At 44.1% G+C, this 24,441-nt stretch overlaps 1 protein-coding gene and 1 long non-coding RNA gene across 7 annotated transcripts in view; one reads left to right on the top strand and one right to left on the bottom strand.

The window, feature by feature from the left end:
• The window catches only part of LOC106587166 (zinc finger protein 536), a 180,279-nt gene that overhangs the window by 103,020 nt on the left and 52,818 nt on the right, over positions 1-24,441 (top strand). For 5 of the 6 annotated variants that reach the window (XM_082969411.1, XM_045708867.2, XM_082969410.1 and 2 more), the window contains 2 exons: positions 15,457-15,624; positions 20,998-22,623. In XM_082969411.1, coding sequence (XP_082825537.1) covers positions 15,457-15,624; positions 20,998-22,623 — 1,794 coding nt within the window. The remainder of the gene's footprint in view (positions 1-15,456; positions 15,625-20,997; positions 22,624-24,441) is intronic. The other variant, XM_082969413.1, reaches the window with a different exon arrangement.
• The window catches only part of LOC106587308 (uncharacterized), a 50,709-nt gene continuing 30,824 nt past the window's right edge, over positions 4,557-24,441 (bottom strand). The window contains exons 4-5 of the long non-coding RNA XR_006762245.2: positions 15,408-15,599; positions 4,557-4,689 (exon numbers count right to left, since the gene is read on the bottom strand). This is a non-coding gene — a long non-coding RNA (uncharacterized LOC106587308). The remainder of the gene's footprint in view (positions 4,690-15,407; positions 15,600-24,441) is intronic.

The raw sequence follows: 24,441 nt of genomic DNA, 5'->3' as shown, positions 1-24,441 counted from the left end.
TCGCATGCACTTGACGTATGGGTAAATTGTATTATAAAAACCGGTGGAGGCTGCTGAGGGGAGGACGGCTCATAATGATGGCTGGAACGGAACAAATGGAATGGCATCAAACACATGGAAACCATGTGTTTGATACCGTTCCACCGATTCCGCTCCAGCCATTACCACGAGCCCGTCCTCCCCAATGAAGGTTCCACCAACCTCCGGTGGCAAAAACATGTCTCTACTGCGTACACCACAGTAATAATTCATACCATGCCATGGGCTTTCTTCATTAACTAGAAGTTGACTTCTTCTGACTCGCCCGTGCTTGACATATGGGTACGCGTATCAGACCAACACAATAAAGGTAATATTAGGTGGTAGCTGTTAGATACATGTTTTGGGAACATTGTGAGATCTGTGGTTTTAGGTCTTAAGGCCATACTGTATGAACATAAAAAACGCGATGTATTTCCATAGCAATTACTTATGACTGAGTTGACCTATTCCTGTGGGAATCAGCCACGTCTTCACGGGCCATCGTCTGTAGCTGTCACGCAATCAATCTACAACCACCCTCGCACTCCCCTCCCCTCCCCTCTGAATAAAAGCCACATAACAGCGATCGATGGATCCCTCCTAATCGTGTTAGATGTATTGTTTTCAAATACCAACGCCCAGCTGGTGAATCCTGTTTTGTCTCTGTTTTAGAGATCAGGCCTCTTTTACCTTCTCCTCTCTCCATCTCTCCGTCCGTCCCTCTCTCTCTCTCAATTTGTTTCTTTTCAAAGCTCGGGGAATTGGCCCAAATCCTAGGTATCACATATCTGACCATATTTCAAGCCGAAATGAAGCATGTTAAAACCTTTTTCCCTTTAAAGGTCAGACATTAGTGCTGGTTAAAATGGATCTGTGGATTTATGAATTTAGCCCTGTGTTGGAGCTCCTTTGTAATGGAAGATTCAGCGGGGAAGCTTAACATTGCATTGTTTTGCTTTGACAACGCAGCCACCAGAGCCACTGCAGCTGTTCCCCCCCCGCTCACAATGGCAGATTAATTAACACAATCATGTGCTTCTGGCTCCGGCTCAACATGCAGGTCTGCTCTGGGATAGATAGGTAAATCCTATACATGTGTTTCCAGACGGAGAATATTCTTATGTTGGGTTTCATAACTAGATATATTTGGTTTGTGACTGGTCATCTCCAAAATCCCAAGCAAGGGGCCTAACTAATTGGACTGAAGTATATCTGGGAAGTGTTTTGTAGTTCAGAGAAGCACTTCCTCATTCCTTCTCGGGGCTGCCACGGCCATTAGGCGGCTGTTCTAATTAACATTCCGTAGGCCAACCCGTCTCCCTTTCTTAGTTAGTTCCCTGACATTTTAAACTGTCTATTATTCCGCCCGGCTTTCAGGTGCAATGCTGTGTAAATGGCAAGTCAAAAAATTATGTATCTTTTTTTCATACAGTTATCCATCAAGGACCGGTGAGGATCAGTCCTAGTGCTTAAATCATTACGGAATGCTGTGATCTTTCCCGATTGATCATATCACTTACACCCACTGTCATGCTTTTACCGTACTTCATCTTATTTCCTCTTCTTCGTTTCTCTCTACTCCTTGTTTGGTGTTAACATGACCGCAGTTTTTCAATATTTTAACCTTGCCTCATCCTCTCTGTTTATATAATATTCACTTAACAGTCAAGAGTAAGGGAAGGAAGAAATTAGGGCGGGTGCGACGGCAACAAAAACACTGAAGCAATTATGTTTCTTTCAGCCCAAGCGTTCTCACGTTAATGAAATCCCTTATCGTTTTAGGGAGGATGGGAAGGTAGGACAGGTGCAAGAAATGGTGTTCATTTATCTTTTTCTAGAAAAGAAAAGAAAAAAGAGAATGTCGAGGTAAAGGCAACAAGTGTGGAGAGAGTTTCTCCTTCACATTTTGTTACCATTGGATAGTTTAAAGCAACTCTAATTTTGCTGTTTTGTTCTGGGGATTTTGACCAGACTGTATGTGTGTGCCTATGTGCATATGAGAGAGAGAGAGAGAAAGGGGGGGGGGGGGGGGGGGGGGGGTGAGAGTAAGAGAGGAGGTGAGAGATTGGGAGGAGGTTGTATCACAAATTTGTGTCTGTTTAAAGGGTAAGACGACACTCCTGTGGCTAACATTTGAAGTATTTACCTCATCACAAGATGTCTGCCCTTTCCCCCTGTGCAGCTCACATGCAGATTAGAGCGGTAGCGGAGGTAGCAGTGGAGACCGCTTTGATGACGCTAATGCCGAGTGAGATCCTGGCTCCCTTTAAAGGAAGCTATCTGATTGGAAACAGATCTGGGACGCTGGGAGGGTTGGCCCTGGCTCGTTTTGATTTAATGACCCATTTCCTCGGCTCGTGCCACAAGCAGGTCTAATCACGGCAGTCAAGGTGCCCAGAGGTTCGCCGTCATGGGAGTGTACCATCATCCAGGCCCAGAATGAAGAGAGAGAGAGAGAGAGAGAGAGAGAGGAGAGAGAGAGGAGAGAGAGAGAGAGAGAGAGAGAGAGAGAGAGAGAGAGAGAGAGAGAGAGAGAGAGAGAGAGAGAGAGAGAGAGAGAGAGAGAGAGAGAGTTAAGGACTGTATACATTTTGGGGTGGCAGGTAGCCTAGTGGTTAGAGTGTTGGGCCAGTGACCAAAAGAAATCTGTCGTTCTGCCCCTGAACAAGGCAGTTAACCCACTGTTCCTAGGCCGTCATTGTAAATAAGAATTTAAGAATAAGAAGAACTAACTTGCCTAGTTAAATAAAGGTTTAATTAAAAAAATACATTATGAAGCAACCAATCAGAGCTTGTGTCTGTATGTCTGTAGTTCAGCCAGCCGGAGGTGACAGGTACAAGTTGAAGGCCCAGGGAGTCGCCTTGGTTTCCATATATCCAGCCATATACTCTGCTTCAGAAGTGTTAACCACTCTTTCAATGCAGACAGTCATGGGACATGGTGTTTCATTCGGTCTATTAGCTTCCTACTGTACAGTATGCCTCGTTTTCATTGGTCATCAGAGCAATCATAGTCAAAGTTCAGTATTACTTTGTGTCTAATTTGTTATCCCATGAGTTGCGTTGACAACACATTTGAAGTGATAGTGTTCCCTGTTTAGAACCCACCAGAGAGCGAGAGAGAGAGAGAGACCTTACTCTGTGTACATGCTCGACCTTCTAGTCAAGAGCACTCCAGGCCTGAGTAGTGGCCTAATGGAGCCAGTCAACTTTGAAAACCAAACTTGAGCACGCTTAGACATATCAAGCTAATGATCAATTATTAATATTCACAATCCTCGGCCTTGATGTCGCTGTATGGATATAGACGGCAAGCAATTATGTCATGGTCTTTGGGTTTTGTCTATCCCTGCCCGACCGCCTGCTTCCTGTATGTGGAGGTTTATAAATATATAACAGATAGTTCTTAGCGAGAGGAGTTATACACTCTTATTGCAGATATACAGATGCAGATTAATTTGTAATTAGTCTTGAAATGTTGAGCCTCTGTGGATAAAGGATTCAAACTTCCATTCTCCATTCCATAAATGCTGATCACTTAAAAAGAACAAATGCTCTGAGCTTGATAAAAATAGCTTAAGCTTGAATTATTTGTTTGGACACATATGTTTGAATGCCCTAGCAACACTAAGCGGGAGTAAATGAGTTTTAGAATAAACTGTTATTGTTTGCGTGTAAAAACGGTTCAGTGCATTAGATCAGTATAAGAGAATCCTAGTGTCTGGTTAAATGTCCGTTTGTTGGTACAACTCTAAGAGGGAGGCAGGGAGAGAAAGTTTCCACGCCGTCTCTGTTTTAACAATGTGACTTCATTTTCAACGTCCAACCATGGTGTACCGTTTCTTTCGGGCTTTTAGGTTCACGTTCATTTTCTCCAAATGTCAGATACCTCTCCGTAGAAGAAAACAATGACGAATGGAATGAAGACATATGTTTTTTTTTTGGGGGGGGGGGGGGGGGGGGGTGAAAATACCAGAATAGTTTTTACTCGTATAAGGCAGGGGGAGTCTATTAATAGTTGAGTCATCAGCGCTGCTGCAATGCTCTGAAATGGCAAATTGTGAGATCCCCAATGGTGATTATTACTCTCTGTCAATGACCTTCATAACAGATGAACATTCCGCCAGTGGAACAGAGCGTGCTCTTTAATAGGGGTATGTGTGAGGCGTGGCATTGCCTGTGTAAACTGGGTGGACTGGGTGCTATGGGACGAGTAGAGAAGGGGAGAGGACAGCATGGGATTTGGTTCTGAGACACCGCAGACTGAAGGAGGGAGGCAGGTTTTTATTTTTCATTCATTGGCATGGATCTCCTTTTTTGGGGATTTACAGCGGAAAGAAATCACATTTCGATTTGGTTCTTGCTTTATAATACAAGGCAATTATTAGTATTATCCTGATTAGTGGTGTCATTTTGACTGAGCTAGTTTAACCCTGAGGGACTGTTGAAGAGGAGGTAGAGCTGTGGGGAGGGCCACTGTTTTAATACCACTTTGCCAAAATCTGGCCTTTCTCTAATGTATTCTGATAGTATGGCTCACTCACGAGACACACCGGTGTTTGGAGCAGCAGTATAAATCTTTTTATTTCATTTTCCGAGACACTGGACAAGTTCATATAAGAGGAAAACGGGAAACGTCCTTGGTCTTTGGATTTACGGGCACCCTGACTGTGGAGAGAGGGAGAGAGAGAGGGAGAGAGAAAGGAGAGTGAAGAGAGAGAGAGAGGGATAGTTTCAGTACAATTCAGCACAGCTTGAATTGAAGCACAGCACACTGAAATGCACCTCTCCTCTGTGGCCTTGTTAAGTGTGTTCATCACCTTTATGATAATATATATCTTTAAGTGCACATTTATGTAATTGAGGTATTGATCAGTATACATTCTCCCCTTGATAATGACTATTTTATTATGGGTTCTTAATTAGACTGGGTTAATTTTAAACTGATGTTTGAATAGTGGTTAATGGTTGTGATGCTTATTTTAACTCTGATGCTATATATATAGCATCAGAGTTAATATATATATATATATATATATATATATATATATATATATATATATATATATATATATATATATATATATATATATATATATATATATATATACAGTTGAAGTCGGAGGTTTACATACACTTAGGTTAGAGTCATTAAAACTCCACAAATTTCGTGTTAACAAACTATAGTTTTGGCAAGTTGGTTAGGACATCTACTTTGTGCATGACACAAGTAATTTTTCCAACAATTGTTTACAGACAGATTATTTCCCTTATGATTCACTGTATCACAATTCCAGTGGGTCAGAAGTTTACATACACTAAGTTGACTGTGCCTTTAAACAGCTTGGAAAATTCCAGAAAATTATGTCATGGCTTTAGAAGCTTCTGATAGGCTAATTTACATCATTTGAGTCAATTGGAGGTGTGCCTGTGGATGTATTTCAAGGCCTACCTTCGAACTCAGTGCATCTTTGCTTGACATCATAGGAAAATCTAAACAAATCAGCCAAGACCTCAGAAAAAAATTGTAGATCTCCACAAGTCTGGTTCATTCTTGGGAGCAATTTCCAAACTCCTGAAGGTACCACGTTCATCTGTACAAACAATAGTACGCAAGTATAAACACCATGGGACCACACAACTGTCTTACCGCTCAGGAAGGAGACGCGTTCTGTCTCCTAGAGTTGAACGTACTTTGGTACGAGAAGGGCATATCAATCCCAGAACAACAGCAAATGACCTTGTGAAGATGGTACAAAAATATCTATATCCACAGTAAAATGAGTCCTATTTCGACATAACCTGAAAGGTCGCTCTGCAAGGAAGATGCCACTGTTCCAAAACGGCCATAAAAAAGGCAGACTACAGTTTGCATCTGCATATGGGGACGAAGATTGTACTTTTTGGAGAAATGTCCTCTGGTCTGATGAAACAAAAATAGAACTGTTTGGCCATAATGACCATCGTTATGTTTGGAGGAAAAAGGGGGAGTCTTGCAAGCCGAAGAACACCATCCCAACCATGAAGCACAGGGGTGGCAGCATCATGTTGTGGGGGTGCTTTGCTGCAGGAGGGACTGGTGCACTTCACAAAACAGATGGCATTGTGAGGAAGGAAAATTATGTGGCTATATTGAAGCAACATCTCAAGACATCAGTCAGGAAGTTAAAGCTTGGTCACAAATGGGTCTTCCAAATGGACAATGACCCCAAGCATACTTTCAAAGTTGTGGCAAAATGGCTTAAGGACAACAAAGTCAAGGTATTGGAGTGGCCATCACAAAGCCCTGACCTCAATCCTATAGAAAATTTGTGGGCAGAACTGAAAAAGTGTGTGTGAGCAAGGAGGCCTACAAACCTGACTCAGTTACACCAGCTCTGTCAGGAGGAATGGGCCAAAATTCACCCAACTTTTTGTGGGATGCTTGTGGAAGGCTACCCGAAACAATTGAGCCAAGTTAAACAATTTAAAGGTAATGCTACCAAATACTAATTGAGTGTATGTAAACTTCTGACCCACTGGGAATGTGATGAAAGAAATAAAAGCTGAAATAATTCATTCTCTCAACTATTATTCTGACATTTCACATTCTTAAAATAAAGTGGTGATCTTAAATGACTTAAGACAGGGAATTTTACTAGGATTAAATGTCAGGAATTGTGAAAAACTGAGTTTAAATGTATTTGGCTAAGGTGTATGTAAACTTCCGACTTCAACTGTATATACAGTACACTATACAGTGCATTCGGAAAGTATTCAGAACCCATTACTATTTCCACGTTTTGTTACGTTACATCCTTATTCTAAAATGTATTAAATTGTTTTTTTCCCCTCATCAATCAACACACAATACCCCATAATGATGAAGCAAAAAAAAACGTTTTTGGGACATTTTTGCGAATGTATTCAAAATAAAAAAGTTAAATATCACATTTGCATATGTATTCAGACCCTTTACTCAGTACTTTGTTGAAGCACTTTTGGCAGTGATTACAGCCTTGTGTCTTCTTTGGTATGACTCTACAAGCTTGGCACACCTGTATTTAGGGACTTTCTCACATTCTTCTCTGCGGATCCTCTAAAGCTCTGTCAGGTTGGATGGGGGCTCTGGCTCACTCAAGAACATTCAGAGACTTGTCCTGAAGTCACTCCTGCGTTGTCTTGGCTGTGTGCTTACGGTCGTTGTCCTGTTGGAAGGTGAACCTGAGGTCCTGTTGGAAGATGAACCTGAGGTCCTGGGCGCTCTGGAGCAGGTTTTCATCAAGGAACTCTCAGTACTTTCCTCCGTTCATCTTTCCCTCGATCCTGACTAGTCTCCTAATCCCCGTCCCTGAAAAACATCCCCACAGCATGAAACTGCCACCACCATGCATCATTGTAGGGATGGTTCCAGGTTTCCTCCAGAAGTGACACTTGGCATTCAAGCCAAAGAGTTCAATCTTGGTTTCTTCAGACCAAAGAATGTTATTTTTCATGGTCTGAGAGACCTTTAGGTGCCTTTTGGCAAACTCCAAGTGGGCTGTCATCTGCTTTTTACTGAAGAGTGGCTTCCGTCTGGCCACTCTACCATAAAGGCCTGATTGGTTGAGTGCTGCAGAGATGGTTGTCCTTCTGGAAGGTTTTCCCATCTCCACAGAGGAACCTTAGGTGCTCTGTGCCTCGACACAATCCTGTCTCGGAGCTCTATGGACAATTCCTTCGTCCTCCGCGTGGCTTTGTTTTGGGACCTTATAGACAGGTGTATGCCTTTCCAAATCATGTCCAATCAATTGAATTTACCACAGGTGGACTTGTAGAAACATCTCAAGGATGATCAATGATGCAGGATGCACCTGAGCTTAATTTCGAGTCTCATAGCAAAGAGTCTGTATACTGTAAATACGATATTTCTGTGTTTTATTTATAATGGTGGCGTTAAGCTCGCCACCATTGGACTCTGGAGCAGTGGAAACATATTCTCTGGAGTGATGAATTACTCTTTACCTTATGGCAGTCCGGTGGATGAATCTGGGTTTGGCGGATGCCAGGAAAATACTACCTGCCCGAATGCATAGTGCCAACTGTAAAGCTTGGTGGAGGAGGAATAATGGTCTGGGGCTGTTTTTCATGCTTCTGGCTAGGCCCCTAAGTTCCAGTGAAGGGAAATATTAACGCTACAACATACATTGACATTCTAGACGATTCTGTGCTTCCATCTTTGTGGCAACAGTTTCGGGAAGGCCCTTTCCTGTTTCAGCTTGACTATGCCCCCGTGCACAAAGCGAGGTCCATACAAAAAGGGCCTGCACAGAACCCTGACCTCAACCCCATCGAATGCTTTTGGGATGAATTGGAACGCTGACTGCAAGCCAGTCCAAATCGCCAAGCATCAGTGCCCGACCTCACTTATGCTCTTGCGGCTGAATGGAAGCAAGTCCCCGCAGCAATGTTCTAATATCTATTGGAATGCTTTCCCAGAAGAGTGGAGGCTGTTATAGCAGCAAAGGGATGACCAACTCCATATTAATGCCCATGAGTAGTGTCTGTGTTTTATATATATATATATATATACACACACACTGTACATGGTGGTAGAGAGCCTTAAATGTGTATCTGTAACTCCAGTTTATGATTGCCCATTGTGCTTGTTGTTGATTCGGTGTGGTGGAAAATGAATAGGAAATCAATGATAGCAGAAGATGATTTTTTTTGCATCTTTAAAGGTACAGTGCGTGCATGCAGCGTTGTTACAGCGGACTGTAAAGACGTTATATGTTGTCTTCCTGGAACACGTCTTGTGTTACCAAGTAGTTTTGTTTTCCATGATTGTAGGATAACAATTGTTCACGTAGGACATGCTATATTTCCTTTATACAGAGACGTATGAGCTATCGGCGCATCAGTACTGGATATGCTCTCTTATCTCCTGGCCTCTCTTCCTCTCTCACCTTATCGCCCTGCCCCCACCCTCCTCCCCCTCCTCCTGTTCATCCTCCTCCAGTCTGAATCCATAGAAAGCACAGTATCCCTGTGAAGACAGGACCTACTCAGCCTTCACTAATGATAACTACTCACTTCCTGCCAAACAGTGTGCATGATGAATATTTACCCTGATTAATACCCTTCCCCCAGACCCTCCTCCTGGCCATTGTGTCCTAAAAGACGCCCACCTCAACAAGTCCCTTTAGCCCTGTGAAATGTCCCTGTCCTCCCTTGCTCCCCTCGTGCAGACGGACAGACAGCGGCGTCCGGGTGGACGTCTCCGTCCCACTCCGACCCTCTGTCCTTCCGTCTCTCCCTGGAGCTGTGATCATCCTGCAGAATGATAACGTTAGTGAGACCTCAGTGCTTCTTTAGCTGTGACTGGGTCTTTTTTTTCAATGCTCTTTGAAGCCTGAAACAGACTTGAGAAGAGAAAACAAAGATGGGGCCCGTGCCAGGCAGAAACTTATGCCACCATTGCTGTTCCCCTATCTCGGCAGAGGCATAGCCTTTACAGAGGGAGAGATGCACCTTCTGTCACTGGTAGAGGAGGAGGCAGGGAGAGGGGGAGAGGAGGAGGGAGTGGAGAGCAGAGGGGATGTCCACTGTCGAATGCATCCTAAAACGCTAGCTTAGCCATCCTCCAAAATGATACCATGATATGAAACATTCTTTATGAATGAGATGAATGATTCCTTATGGAGCTCCACATTATTTTATGTGTTGTAGTTCAATAAGGCTGTACAGGTATGGTCTTTGGCATCGGGGAGTTCTGACTCCAGCTTCATTTCTGAGGAATAATCCATAAAATATGGAAATTAAACAGAAAATGTATTAACCGTAATTTCCCCTACCTCTTCATCGATCAAAAATTGGGAACAAATAAGCGAATAAATGTGCTACGATACAATTTAGAAATGTCTCCTCTGCCTTCAGCAGGCAGAAAAAGGCTCATCTTTCCTCCTCTTTTTTTTATAAGACCAATTTTAGTGAGACCAGTGCTAATAAATATAAATGTTTGTGATTAGCATCTCTGCGGCACAGGTGCATGTTTGTTGCAAGGGGAGGCATGTTCATTAATTTTCAGCGATGATAAGTACAGTGCGCCATAAACACAGAGTCCAAAACCCAGCTCCCTGATAAATGAATGCACAGATTGTTAATGTACCATTGTATGGCTCAGCCTCGGGGAGCTTAAAAAAAACCAAAAAAACTCCTGCCAAATAAGAGCTAGCTTGAGGTGGGGCTTCCCTTTCAAGGTCCAGATTACACACGATGGAGCTTTAAAATTGCATTATTTTCCCCTTACACATAGGGTCCGGGATAATATAGACAACGCATCCCCCACTGGGCTGCACTACCATGTGCTCTGTAATTAGATTTTTTTTCAGACTGGTATTTACTGTTGATGCAGGTACTGGTACTAGTACACTGCTGGTCTGTGAGGAGAGACCAGGCTGAGAGCAGCATTTGGTGTTGAAGTGTCTATTTGGCCTTGTGTGCCGTACCCTAGAATGAAGCCGTTCCAAAAAAATTGGTGAACAGTAGATTTAATCCGCAGTGTTTTTCACAAATTGTTATTATCATAATCATGATTTCATATCTGGTTTAATCTCTCTCGCCAGTCTGTGTGGACTTTGCTGGCTCATATACAGTGCATGTATGCACATAAGCAACTCACTGCCAAGCCAAAGCCTAATCGTTATTATACTAATCAAATCACTGCTATTTATGTTATATTGACAATGGAAATAAGACAGAATGATTTCTGTTAATATATAAATGAAGGGTTCAGTCATGGCGCTGCTTGGAGCAAGAAAACAAGTACCCGGCTGCCGACATAGACAAAAGCAGCCCAAAATAGTTGTTTATCAGTAGCTGTGAAAATGTTTTATTAGGGGACTGCTGAACACCTGCCTTAAAATGTCGTTTCAACGTCTCCCGAATGCCATTTTGCTTAATTGACTTGGAAATGGCCCAAATGTATTGCTGAATGCGGTCTAATTAATATTAATAATAAATGCCATTATTAACATCAAAGAACATCTGGTGCCCCTGTTTACCCGCGTGCCTTATATGTAGCACATTTTGCGGCTGTTTCATCTCACAAACATCATGGGGTAAACACTTTCTGAATTTCTTATTAATTGTATTTTATTTCATTTTGTTACACAGGGCCACCGATAGCACCCTCTGCCCAAGTGTTGGTGGGTTCATCTCGTGTGCCTGTGGTCTTTTCCTGGTCTGAAGCTGGTTGCTGTGATACCTTAGAGGGTTCTGGGCCCCTGGTGTACTCCCATTCCCTCCCCCCAAAAAGTGCTTTCACTAGCATCTGCATAGGGGTCTGCATTAGGAGTTTTGTGCCCATAAATCACACACTAAATAACTTTAATCAAAAATTTCATTAAGTAGTCCTTGTCAGGTAGTAAAAGCAGGGATAATGCAGTGGTGTTTAATGATAATTGGTGTTTGGTTAATAAATTCGACGAGTTCGGATGACTTTCTAGCAGTGGCTAGAATGCTAGCCTCAGCAGTGTAACTAAACCTCAAATTGATTAACTCGCATGAACCAGCCGTTCACAAAGATGGCACCCGTCCAAATTAAAAAAAAGAGAACAGGGGATCAGCCGGATGGTGTTGTGTTGCTCCGGCGTAAGGAAATCAACTCCCCCCGGGCGCATTTTTAAAAGCCTAATGCCTTTCAAATGATGTCATCACATTTTACTTGCTCTCTCTTTTTTTGTTGTTGAAATCCACACGTTTCCTTACCGTTGACAGTAGTTACATCGAGGGAGAGGGCACTGGCTCTGACAGAACACAAGATGCGTTAGAATAATGGAGAGAGAGAGGGAGACATCTTGTGTTTTTATGACACAATTTTTTTATTCTTTTTTTTTTTTGTGTGTGTTTGTGCGAAAGTGATATCACTGTAATCAAAACCACAGAACAATTTAGCCTGGAAGTGTGATTGAAAGAGCACCATTAAGGAAGAGGCCTTTTCCCTTCAGTTATTTCTTTGGTGTTGTTGCTGCTTTCTCCATTAATGGGAACAGGGTGTGGTCCGTCTGGAGGGGCTGCCTCAGAGGACAGACACACAGACACGCGCACACACACACACACACAGGTGCGGGTGTTGTATGTGTCGGTGGGCTCCTGTGGCACTTCCCCTTGGTTGGTTGAGGAGTTGTTTTATTGTCACTAGCAGAGCTCCTGGTGTCAGAGCTGTAGTGCAACAGACAGCAGCCAGAATGACTGATTCTCATCCTCCTCCCAGATGGCCTGTACAACTCTGCTCCAATCTGATCTCAGCCCCTTTGTTCTGTTATGTTCCATTACATTTGGATGAGCCCAATAAAATCAGAGCTGGTCTCAAATCAGAAAGTCTGAATTATATATGCGTGTGTGTGTGATATTATTCCACTGCAACAGAGCCTGGATGTGTCACTTTGTATGTAACTGGAAAAGCAGTGCGTGTTCGGATAAGAGTACAGTGTAATAGATTAGCTAAGGAAAAATAACAAGCCACACAATTGCAGTTTGCAGTGTGTACTAAGATAAGTACGGCAATACTGGGGATGTTTAATTCAATTGTGCCATTTTATTTATTAGCACTACTTGCTTGTTAAATCAATAGCAATTGTAAAAATGACATTGATCACTAAGACATGACAACAGTGAAAGCATCTGACTATATCCATGTAAGGCTTTTCGCTCACCTCTGGGTAATATTAACTTGAACTAAGCTAACTTAACGCATTAGACATGTATATAACACTGGCTGTGGCCTAACGGTACACTAACAGTGTGTGCACTATACTAGTCTCTGAGAGATGATGGTAGCAGGATTTAACAGGGTAATAGATGAAGCCAGTGGCTTGCCTGTGACAATCAATTTTAATGTTGTGTCTCTTACAGATTTTTTCCTTTGCATAAAAAGGAGCAAAGCAATGGAAAATCAATACATGGAGAATAGTTATAGGTGGCGAGTTATCGAGAATCTCTCTGTCCCAGACTCGCGCCTCTGAAAGACGACGTGTAATATATGAGGTGACCTTCAAATGTCATAAATGTGTTGTGCAATAAACTGTCAATATTTGTGGTTATACGGCGCAGGATGACTTTTACAGTAATTGGAACAGCCCTATTAAAAGCTTGGGATCAGTCAGCTGATTAAGGACAACCACGCTGGACGCCCATCGCCTGGGACTATCTCTCTCTCTCTCTCTCTTTCTCTCTCTCTCTCTCATCCATACACTACATGAACAGATACATTGAAGTTTTGGTGTGTGTGTGCGTGCGTGCGTGTGTATTTGTTTGCGTGCGAGTATATAGCGATTGGAACATTCGTTACTGAAGGACTGTTAAATGCTGGGAGAGCATCCTCTCCCTGGTACAGGATCACTATTAACCCTGCCACACAGGGGGCCAGAGGATGAGGCTGGCCATAAGCTGTGTTTTTAGGGGTTTAATTCAACTCCATCTGGGATGGACAGGTGGAGCTGTATTTGCTACATGAGAGGAGGAAACATTGCCAAGAGGGGATATGTCAAGTGGTGTAAAATGTGTTTGTGGAGAATTTGGTTACAGTACGGTATGTGTACAGATGTAGGATCTCAAGGCTCTGCACACATTGTGCCGAATGGGGATCTAGCGTTCGTCTGTCGATCGTCTGTGCGCTGTGCTTTAGGGACCAGCAGCTGGAGACTTCTGACTGCCGGCGTTTTTCACGTGATCCTTCATGTAAAATTGGTGTGCACATTACGCTCCGAGGTGGTAAGTCCTCTCGGCCAGCAAACGCTATTGTTGTTTCTGAGCCCTTAATTTGAGCCAGTTTCTTACAGCAGGAAAATAATCCTGCAGCAACAGGAAATGTCAACTGTTATGTGGATTATAATTAATGCACATTTTTGAAGCAGTTGATACATTTTTCATAAGGGTAAAGTGGAAACTACAAACTGTAGAAGCCTTTTTTTAAACCTCAATACACTACAATTTTAAAAGTTCCTGCGCTGCGGGAAAGTTCTCCTGCAACAAGGTGATCAAATTAAGATCCTACATCTGTATATGGACTGCAGACATGTTGGGAGTATTGATTAAAAAAGCCTTGTGTCTGTGCATTGGTTCGGAGAGGGTGGGTTTGGAAAGGTCACATGCGGATCAGAATTGGGTGTACAGTATGAACGGGGCCATGCTTGTTACAGGTAAGGCTATGTAAACTGTTCAACACTGTATGCCTGTTGCCTTGGGGGGGGGGGGGGGGGGGGGGGTCACATCCACATAAATACAATAGTACACTGTATGTTGGCAGTGTGGGTGTAGAATCATGTGATCAGTGCCAGCAGTAGGAGGACTTTCTGACTTCAGTCTAGCTTTTCTTTAAACCTTATTTGACTCTTAAAGAGGGTGGAATGGGGTGGGGAAGAAAATAAAAGATTTGGCTACTGGAAGAAATGCTTTTGATTGTGATGCATGGTTGCTTTAGTGGGCTGCTCCATTCAGACGCTCTCTCTCCCCACACGCATACCATGTCATGTGCCGGACTCAAGAAAAAAAAGAATAAAACACAAGCAGCAGATGTGGACCAGAGATTGCTTCTGGGGGGGGTGATGGGGTGGAGCCATAAACAGAATACTTTATCTTACTGTAAACTGGTACTTCTTACTGCTTACCCGTGATGCAACAGGGTATGTGGTTAACAAGGCTGTTATGTTGGCATTGGGCTCTGGCGTTCACTCCACCTCATCGGTCATTCTGCTTGACTAGAGTGTAGCTTTCATAACACATCAGAGCTTGCAAGGACTTCTTGAGAAACCATCTCCACAGTTAGCTGGTCATGTAATGAGGTCATGACCCGTATAAACGTGTGAGATAACATCCTCACCTTATGATTGTGCTGCCGTCAACTCTTTTCAAATCTATTTCAGTTCCTCCTGAGATTCGGGTGATTATGTGGAGAGCAGTTGTTGGTCTCCACACGTCTCTGCAGTATTAGTGGCAGTTCAAGCAGGGCGGGGTCACTCTTATCACCCTCTCGTATCTCTGACAGAAGCGATGCTACCTGTCAAAATCAGGGCGCTACGGAGACGCGTTAGCCCACTGCTGACGTAGCCGTTTCTTTTTCTGTATTGTTCATTTCAACACAATCCGCCATATGCTACCACAAAATGAGGATAGCGGGGATAAAACATTCCGACGGGAGTGGGAGAGTGTGGAGGGGGTCGGCCCGGTGTTTCTAAAGGAGCCTGAAAGCTTATGAACTGTCAGCGTTCTGTCAGCTTGAAATGGGGGGGAGAAATAGCGGCAAAACGTGAACCCATTGATGTGTTTTACTTTGTGTGGTGTTAGCAGATTTGGATGGAAAAGGAGGACAAAGCAAAAGTGAAAGTGTGTTTTCTGACATGGTGACGGTTTGACGTGACACTCACCGCTCCTCCTTTGTGTGTGTCTGTGTGTGTCTCTCTCTTGTTGCTCAAGATGTCGGGGATGACCTGGGGAAGACAGCAGGGAGTGTTCAGCAGGCCCCCTCCCAGCACAGGGACAGGAGCCTGGGCTCGGCCATCAAGGACTGCCCCTACTGTGGGAAGACCTTCCGCACCTCCCACCACCTCAAGGTCCACCTGAGGATACACACAGGTCAGTGGAGTGAGTTCCCCTTGGATATTACTGCCGTCACCGTTCTCCCTTCTGCCACACCGCTCTCTGCCTACAACTTGAGTCAACCCCATTTGGCCATGTTCGATACCATTGGTGAGGGCAGTTATTCAAAGCGCGCAGCTGTTTCCTGGAAATATGCTGTAATTAATGGGACAATGGCATTCAGTGGTTCACTGTAGCTACTGTTCTAATCTTAGCCGTATCTAACAAACGAGTGTCAAAATATATCTCTACCTGGATGACCTTCTGTGTTAACTACTGGGAGGTAGAGGTGGTCCCATTGAGAGTAATGGTGTGGACACGGTGTCCACTGGCAAGAGCCAGAGCAGGCTGTTATACCTCACTACACTGCAAGGTAGAAATGCCCCAGTAAATATCCAGGCTAATGTCACATGTAGGCCGTTCTAAGGTCGCCTTAGATCAAGGACATCGGCTCAGCTAATTGTCCAAACAGGCTACTCTGACATCCTACGTGCTGCGTATGCTACAGCATGGCTTCTACACCATATTTCTGCATTGAGTGTGTTTTGTGCATACCTTGTAGCTTTGGAGTACTTCTTGGAATGTAGCTTAGAGTACTGTACTGGACCACCTGTGAAAATCCATGGCATAGAGCTATGAGTCAGCCCATATCAGACACAAAAGAGCATGACCCTAGAAACGAGTGTTTAGCATTTCTTCAGAGCTGAGCTCTAATTACTTGGCTGAGGGGAGAGCTTGAGTGTACGCCCTAGTGACAGTCTACTACACTATGCTACAATACCTCTTCATTCTGCATTGCTTTCTCTCTTTCTCAGATTAGGCCCGGGAATGACTAAGTACATCCTGTGTACTCATGGAGACCTCATGGTATTTAGCACTTCATTTCTTATCAGCCTCTGTTCTTGTTCTACATTTAACTGTGAATGCTCTCGGAGAGAGCGTCTGATGCCCTGACCTCTGTATCTGAAGACACCATTTTACAGTCCTCCCCCCCCCCCCCCCAAAAGAAAAATGTCATCCTTAAGTGCCAGTAAAGGCATGGCTCAAGCCTTCAGAACTTAAAATGGAAATCTCTTGCAGCTGAGGAAATCAATGCTTGCTTTTTTTCCCCTCTCTTTTTTTCGCCATGCACTTAAAAAGAGAGAAGGGAGACCACCCAAACTGTGCCCCCCCCACCCCCCTTTAATAAGGACCACATACCTCTGGTCTGGAGGGGAATTAAGGAGCCAGCGTAGCTCGTAGCTCGGCGTAGCGCAGGAGCACTTGTGCACTACCATAATTAGGATCTTTGTGTAAAATAGCACATCCAGGTCAACGAGAGGAGCCTCAACCCTGATTCTGCAGACCTCTCTGAATACCTCGCCGTCAGTAGAGGAGGGGCCGGGGACGGGGACAGGGGACAGGACGGGGGAGCATGGAAATCTGTTACCTAACAGAGGGGGGGCTGAGTTATGTCCTGCTTTGAGTGGTACAGTAAGGGTCCCCAGAAGGGCCATATTTCAGCAGAGAGGAAACAGAGGCCTCATCTCAGGCCCTCCGTTAACTCACTCAGTGCAGCAGGCCAGGCCAGGCCCTGCGTAAGCACAACTCAACATGGTCACTTCAGACACAGAAACCGTCTGATGTATCTACAAGGTGTTGCCCTTTAAATCACTCGTACATTATCAGATTGACTTCAGGTCGAAATGGTTATGATTACATCAAGGCGATGACTTTTACATCCGATGAAGATTCCTCCTTGATGGCAAAACAGTGGAACTCGGAGATGACATAATGCATCCTTCATCCTAATTCAGTCTGAACAGCACAATGGCATTGCTTACTGAGAGGTGCTCGCATTGTGCAACACAATGTTAGATTAATGACTCGCTAACATTTTGTTGAAAGGAATGAAGTGAATTTAAATTTCTCTAAAAGTTAAAGAGCTAATGTTACAGTATTAATTTCCTCTTGAACAGTGAGTGGGAAAATATCCATTAGTGAAATTAACCACAGTTTCTAGGTAGCTAACATTGTGCAGAATACAGTGTGGGGCCACAGTTAATGAACACTGCAGTGGGTGATATTTCATTATACAAATTAATGCTCACATTTTAATGGGAAAGTCACATAATGAATCTAGGCTTCAGTGACAGCAATTAGAGACACAGATTGTCCCCTTCTGGACAAGGCAGTATTTAGCAGTAAGCAGCTGTGTGTAAAAAATAAAAAGGTCTTGGATCTTGACAATGGCTATGCATAACTTTAGGGGAAATAACCAGTGGAGTTTCCACTCACCTTTAAACGGAGACAAGAGAAAGAGCCAGGCCTCGCCCATGTCACATAACCTTAACCTCACCTTGCAATCAGAATGAATCAATGGGGACCCATGATCTTGCTCTCCATTTCTCTCCATCTCTCCCGCTCTCCATTTCTCCATTTCTTTCTCACCCTCTCCATCTCCGCCTCCCCTCGCTCTCCCTCCCCTGTTATTTCCCTTTCTCGTTCATGAACAGGTTCAATGCTAACATTCCCTACCTTTTCCCAAAACTAGTACCTCTTTGCGTGTAGCAACACTACTGTTTATTAACACACATGTTGATGTTTGTTGCTAACCAACAGCCTTGCTTATTAAATGCTATTTAACAGCGACTAAAAGGCTAGGCGTTTGGATTGGTTCCTTTCCGAAGGGTTTCCCAGTTCAGCCCGGATAAGATTTGAATAACAGCACTTCTTCCAGTGCAAAACCGCCTTTCAACGTTACGTAAAGCCATATGGAAATGTATCTTAAAGTATGTCATATCTATTAACTGTTTTAATTGCCCCTCTGTAGCGGCTCTGGGTGTTTATTCTGAGTGGTTACTATGGAGCTGTGACGAAGTATCCAAATCCAGATGAAATCTGTTGGGAGTCGAGGAACTGCTTAAAGAAGTAGAGCAAGAAAAACGCTATGTCCCGGCACTGGGAGGATGAACACATTGATACATTGAAGCGTTATAATAGTTGTAATGGAAATCTATTTTTCTTATAGTACTGTGGCAGGTGACCGTAAAATAGTTTGCCCCGGGTATTTTATGAATTTGTGTTTCCATTTTTTTGTTTCCTTGATTGTGTTAATATATTTTCTTGACTGCAATTTTTTTTGAGGGGGAGAAACTTATATATTTCTAAACAATGGCAAATGATCATTCCTTTCTTTTGTGCCATGGAGATCCGTTGTGTTCCGCAGAGGTTGTGCTGTTTGCGCTGATATCAATTAAAAGTGGATTAACGGGTACGTAATGACCTTTAGCAGTAAATTGTGTGTAATGTTGCAAGGCAGGATACAGTATATTCCCCAGATATCACACATGCCCCTGACGAATGATTGAGCAGATGTCTTAGCGAGTCCAAATGGTCCACAAAGAACACACACACACACACCACACATTTACGGTATACATTTCCCAGCCATGTGTACATTGATTACTCGTCAAGGTTTGTTTAGATAGGTATCATATGTTTAGTTATATTCAGTGGTGTTGTGGAGGATAAAGGTGTCTGCTAAATGGCAGATATTATATTATTATTATATTAAATGCAAGTAAACGTAGTTTACCCACTTTAGTTTTTTTGCCTAACAGTTTACCCACTTTTTCTGGAAAAATGCATTGAAAGTATAGGAAGCGTTACTTTATTCACCACGACCGCCGATCAGAGTTTAACCACCTATTTATTTACAGTACCATTACATCACTGGTTACATTCAGATGTCTGAAGCCCAAGATGAAGCATGTCTTCTTATGCTGTTTAATATTTGGATGGTGGTGTTGATGCCCATTTTCATCGTTAACCAAAAAAAACAGATCACTCTAATTTCACTCTAATTTTGGGCCTAGAATATAATTTTGTCCAGTTAAAGGAATTGAGAATGATCATTTGCATCAGGGACGTTTCCTTATTAAATCAGCCCAAGCCCCTGTTATCCTGCTTAGAGGATAAGCACTTATTGGGTTAAAAGCTCATCTCGCATGGTTTATTTTAAATATACGCTTCAAACTCGCTCTTGTGTAAAAGAAAATAACACGGTACTCTCCCTTTCTCTCTCGCTCTCTCCCTTTCCCTCTAATTTTCTTTCTCTCTCCCTGGTATCAATATTGTATTGAGTTTGTATTTGTGGCCCTTTATTTGAGAACTGTGCAGTAGGTCTGCAGATCCTACAGTCTTTTTCTGGAATGGTGCCCTCCAAATAATGATAAATTACTTGAGCAGTATGCCATTTGCTAATTATATCCATGATTTACTACAGAGCGAGACTTAAATCATTCAATTCAGTCTTGCGTAACAATGCAACAAAAAAAACAAAAAAACGGGGGAAAATGGTTTCCATGTGTATAATCTAAACATGGTATAGCTATATATACACACGCACAGTACTTGACAAACATTCTTCTATTCGGGACTATTTACAACAACCCTTGCTCTTCACATATTTAGCTGTAACTTATTCAAAAGAAATGCCAGGAACATTACTATGTCAAAAAGTCAAGCTTAGAATTTCTGCTTATTGTTTTTTTCTTCCAAATCTGGCTTTGGTTTAAAATGTATTGTAATTGCGAACAGGATGCATTTAATGTTAAGATACTGTTAGTAATTTATCTCTCCAAAGGTAAAGGAGATCCACTTTTCTGGCAAAAATCATGATTGCATTTTACCTTTCAAGAATATGTATGAATATTTATATACACCGTTTATGTATGTAGAGATGTTGTAACTGCATTGTAAGTCAAATTATGCAACTACCACCATACTACTACCGTGATATACAGACACATGTTTTCCATATGTACATTCTTGCTCATTTGTGTCAGTTAAAGTCTGTTTTAGTTTCATATGAAGGGACTGCATCTTCCACTATTTGGTCCAAATAGCCATAGAGCCATTCAACTGGGACGGAGCGCTTCTTCTCTGTGAATGGTGATTTATGATAAACTGCAAATAGAGAACATCCTAGAAATCACTGTCTCATCGCCAAGGCAGAGGCCTGTCAGCGAACAAGGCCAAGAGAGAGACCCCCCCCCCCCCCCCAATGCAAACAGAGATAACATCGAGACAGTTGTGTTGTCAGTTGAAAATATTATCTCTTGTGGTGGACTGAAAGCAACATATGGTGAAATGGTTTTTATTGTGTTGACATGAGTGATGGCTCACTTGGCGGAGCTGGATCGACCCGTATTCAGATGCCAATCCCCGAATGGAGCCGAGGAGCTGTTTGCTGAATGCAGAATTCTGTTGAATGTTGGTTATCACTGAGATCACTGTGTTCGCTTTCACTGTTGTTTCCTGTCTTATTCATGTCCTGTCTCTCTCTCCCTTTTTCCTCACTCTACCTATCTATCTATCTATCTATCTTTCTTACAGGAGAGAAACCCTACAGGTGCCCTCACTGCGACTACGCAGGCACCCAGTCTGCCTCACTGAAGTACCACCTGGAACGCCACCACCGTGAGCGGCAGAATGGCGGCGGCCCCTCCTCCGGACACGCCCCTCTCTCTGAGCACAAGGAAGAGCACGGCAAGGGTGGCGTCTTTGCCCGTCCCGATGTCCTCCGCGGTGTCTTCAAGGGCATGCCCTCCAGCCTGGACTTCAGAGGGGGACCGTTGCACCCCCACCAGTGGGCCCCTCCCGGTATGTTGTCCCCCAGGGAGCGTGAGAGGGACAGAGAGCGTAATGGCCTGGGATCTGATACTCTCTCTGAAAGCATGAAGAGCCCAGAGGGCCCCTCCGCCGCAGACGTCCCAGCCAGCTTCAGAGACCTGGGTCGGGCGTACCAGAGCATGGTGGGAAACGGTGTCAACTTCCAGGGCTCCCTGCAGGCCTTCATGGACAGCTTCGTCCTCAGCTCCCTGAAGAAGGAGAAGGAGATGAGAGAGAGCCACCTGCAGTCCCAGCATTACTTTGAGAGTGGTGAGCCCAAAGCCAAGAGGGCTGATACTGGTGAGGAGAAGGCTGAGTCCAAGCCCTCAACGGGCAAGCCTGGGTCCCAGTACGAGCCTCTGGACCTGTCTGTCAATGTCAAGCCTGAAACAGGCTCTCTGCCTGGCTCCTCTGTCACCTTCCAGGACAACGTGGCGTGGCATGGCTGCCTCTTCTGCTCCTTCACCACCGCCTCTGTCGAGCTGATGGCCCTACACCTGCAGGCCAACCACCTGGGCAAGGCCAAGCAACGCAAGGAGGGCAAGGAGCACCAGGGAGAGCCCTCCCACTTCCTCAAGACCAGCATGGGCCCAGCCCACCTCCATGACAGAGACAATGACCGAGAGGGGGAGAAGAGCCAGTCAGCCTGGTCCAACCACATGGAGCCCCATGCCAGCATGGGAGCCTTCCAGAGTGACTTCTATAAGCAGTATGGAGGCATGTATGATGGCTCCCCAAGGACCCCGGGCCTCCAGGGGTTTGGAGCGACATGCCCTGACCCAGCCCTGGAGCAGCAGAGCCAGGCCAGAGAAACAGCTGGGGATGAGCTCTCAGACAAGGCCTCCTGCGGGGAGCTGGAGGACCAGGCCCAGTCTGAGGATGAGGAAGGCAGGGCTGGAGAGCGCTGCCACAGCGCCGAGTCCACCTCCGCCCAACCAGCGAGACAGCGACCCCACTCTGACGACGAGGAGGAAGAGGAGGAGGAGGAAGAGGACGGGATGGAGCGGGAAGATGAGGACAGTGCCACTTATCAGATGCCGAAGCCGACGCAGGCCGTGTCCCCGGCTAGAGAGGCCCAACGACCAAGGGCCTCCATGGGCCCTGGAGCCCCTTTCCCTCCCCAGTCCCGGCCTCAGCCGCCCCTGGAGAAGCAGTGGCAGCAGGGCTTGGGTCTCCTTTCATCTCCTGGTGGTTCCCCGGGGCTGCTGAAGCCGGAACATGCCCATCTCGAGCAGCAGATGAACATGCTGTCCGTCCTGAGGGCCTACAGCTCGGAGAACCTCGCAGCGTTCAACGGCCTTGGAAGCGGCTCAAACAGCGGCAGCGGCATCAGGAGACCAGACGCACCCAGTAAGTGAGCCTGACCCTGCCGCATGGCACCGCCTCTGATCTTATTGTCCCTACGTCCACAGACACACAAACCCACACGCACAGCAACACATTCAATTGTGTATTTACCTACGCTCTCTAACACTACGACATGTACATTTGCCGACACCACGTTTCATACACACACAGCATCACACATACACACACAGATTCACAATGAAACTCACACACAGAAAAAAGAGATTTGCTCTAAAGTGATTTCAACCTTATTTCAAGCAAGTTTAGAAGCTATTGGAGTGGCGAGTAGCAACAGATTAATCTTTATTACACGTTTATATTAGGGAGACAGTAGTGTCTTCTCTCCCTCCATCCCGGGGAAGGAAATAATCCTGTCTCCCTGAGAGCAGGACCTCAGCTCCCATGTCATCTCAAGCACACGGCGGTTAACTATCTTAGCTCTCATAAAGCCCTCTCCCAAAAGCCCATTACTTTATAAGACCCAAAGATCTATGGGCCTGTGAAAAATGGACTGTCAGCTTTCATGATTCTGTTAAGGTTACAGGCGCTCCTTGAGACTGCTGTTTTTCGGAGTGCCTTTTTTTTGTTGCAGTTTCGGTGATAAAAATCTTAGGGAAAAGGAATCTTCAAGCTGAGCTCATAGCTCAGCACTGGGCCTGCCAGTGTAGTTGTACGTAGTAGGAAATGTGAACTACACACTTTAGTCCAGAACTCAACTAGCCATATCTGGAGGATTCCATCATTGAATACGTCTCTCACTCGCCTCTCATTTTAAATGACAACATAAATATTAAATATTGCATTTCTTGAATATACTGTAATATTCATTAAATGTCACACACATACGTTATCTGAGGCGTGTTCTCTAGCAACCTGAATTCATTTAGTGTTTAGGCTGATACCACTGCTCATATTCTACAAATATCGAATGGCAAGACAGATATTTTTATTTTGATAGATAAACAATCCCTTTGCAAATTGATTTAGGATTAACAGACAAAAAAAATAGGCCTTTTTTCATAAAGTTTCGACATGCTGCAAAATACTCAATATGTTTACACGAGAAATAGTTTTATGATATGTTTTTGTCTTTCTGTTTCCGAAATAATTTAATCAAAGCCCATATTCAAATGAAATGAATAGCAATACTCTTCAGGCAATTGGTTTTCTACGTAGAGGATCAATGTTGTCATCATAAATAGCAGTCGGGTACAAAAATCTGGTACACCAGTGGATCGTGAATACGTGACCCATCATAAAGAAATTACACAATTGTTCATGATTAGTTGACCTTTAGCGCCATGGAAACTATGTCTGTCATCATGGAACCTGTTGAATATTTGACCATCTTAGAGGGTCATTCACAGTGATGAAAATGAGTGGCATTTTTACTTTGTAAGTGCTTTTGTGTTGGAATGTCCTCCTTTAATCGAAAGGCATTTGAAAGCTACCCTTGTGACGTAGTCGCTTTTCAACAGAGCCGAGAATGCCTGACCTTTTTTTTAGATAAGGCTTTGTCTATGGAACAAAGGGCTTTCTTATGTGTATGTTATTGTCCCCTAGCTTGAGTCAGTCTCTCATTGTAATAGGACCTAGCTGTTGGCTATGTACACAGCTCAGCATCATTGATACTCTTTTACAATCTCCTGACCCAAGAGATAACCCACGAAACATAAGAGATTAATATACACTGACTGTACAGAACATTAAGGACACCTTCCTAGTATTGAGTTGCCCTCAGAACAGCATCAATTCGTTGGGGCGTGGACTCTACAAGGTGTCGAAAGCGTTCCACAGGGATGTGGGCCCATGTTGACTCCA

This window comes from Salmo salar, chromosome 26 (genome assembly GCF_965601325.2).
Source record: "Salmo salar chromosome 26, fSalSal1, whole genome shotgun sequence".
Taxonomy (NCBI): Eukaryota; Metazoa; Chordata; class Actinopteri; order Salmoniformes; family Salmonidae; genus Salmo; species Salmo salar.
The sequence above is the reverse complement of the archived record's forward strand: the minus strand, read 5'-3'. Positions and strand labels throughout refer to the sequence as shown.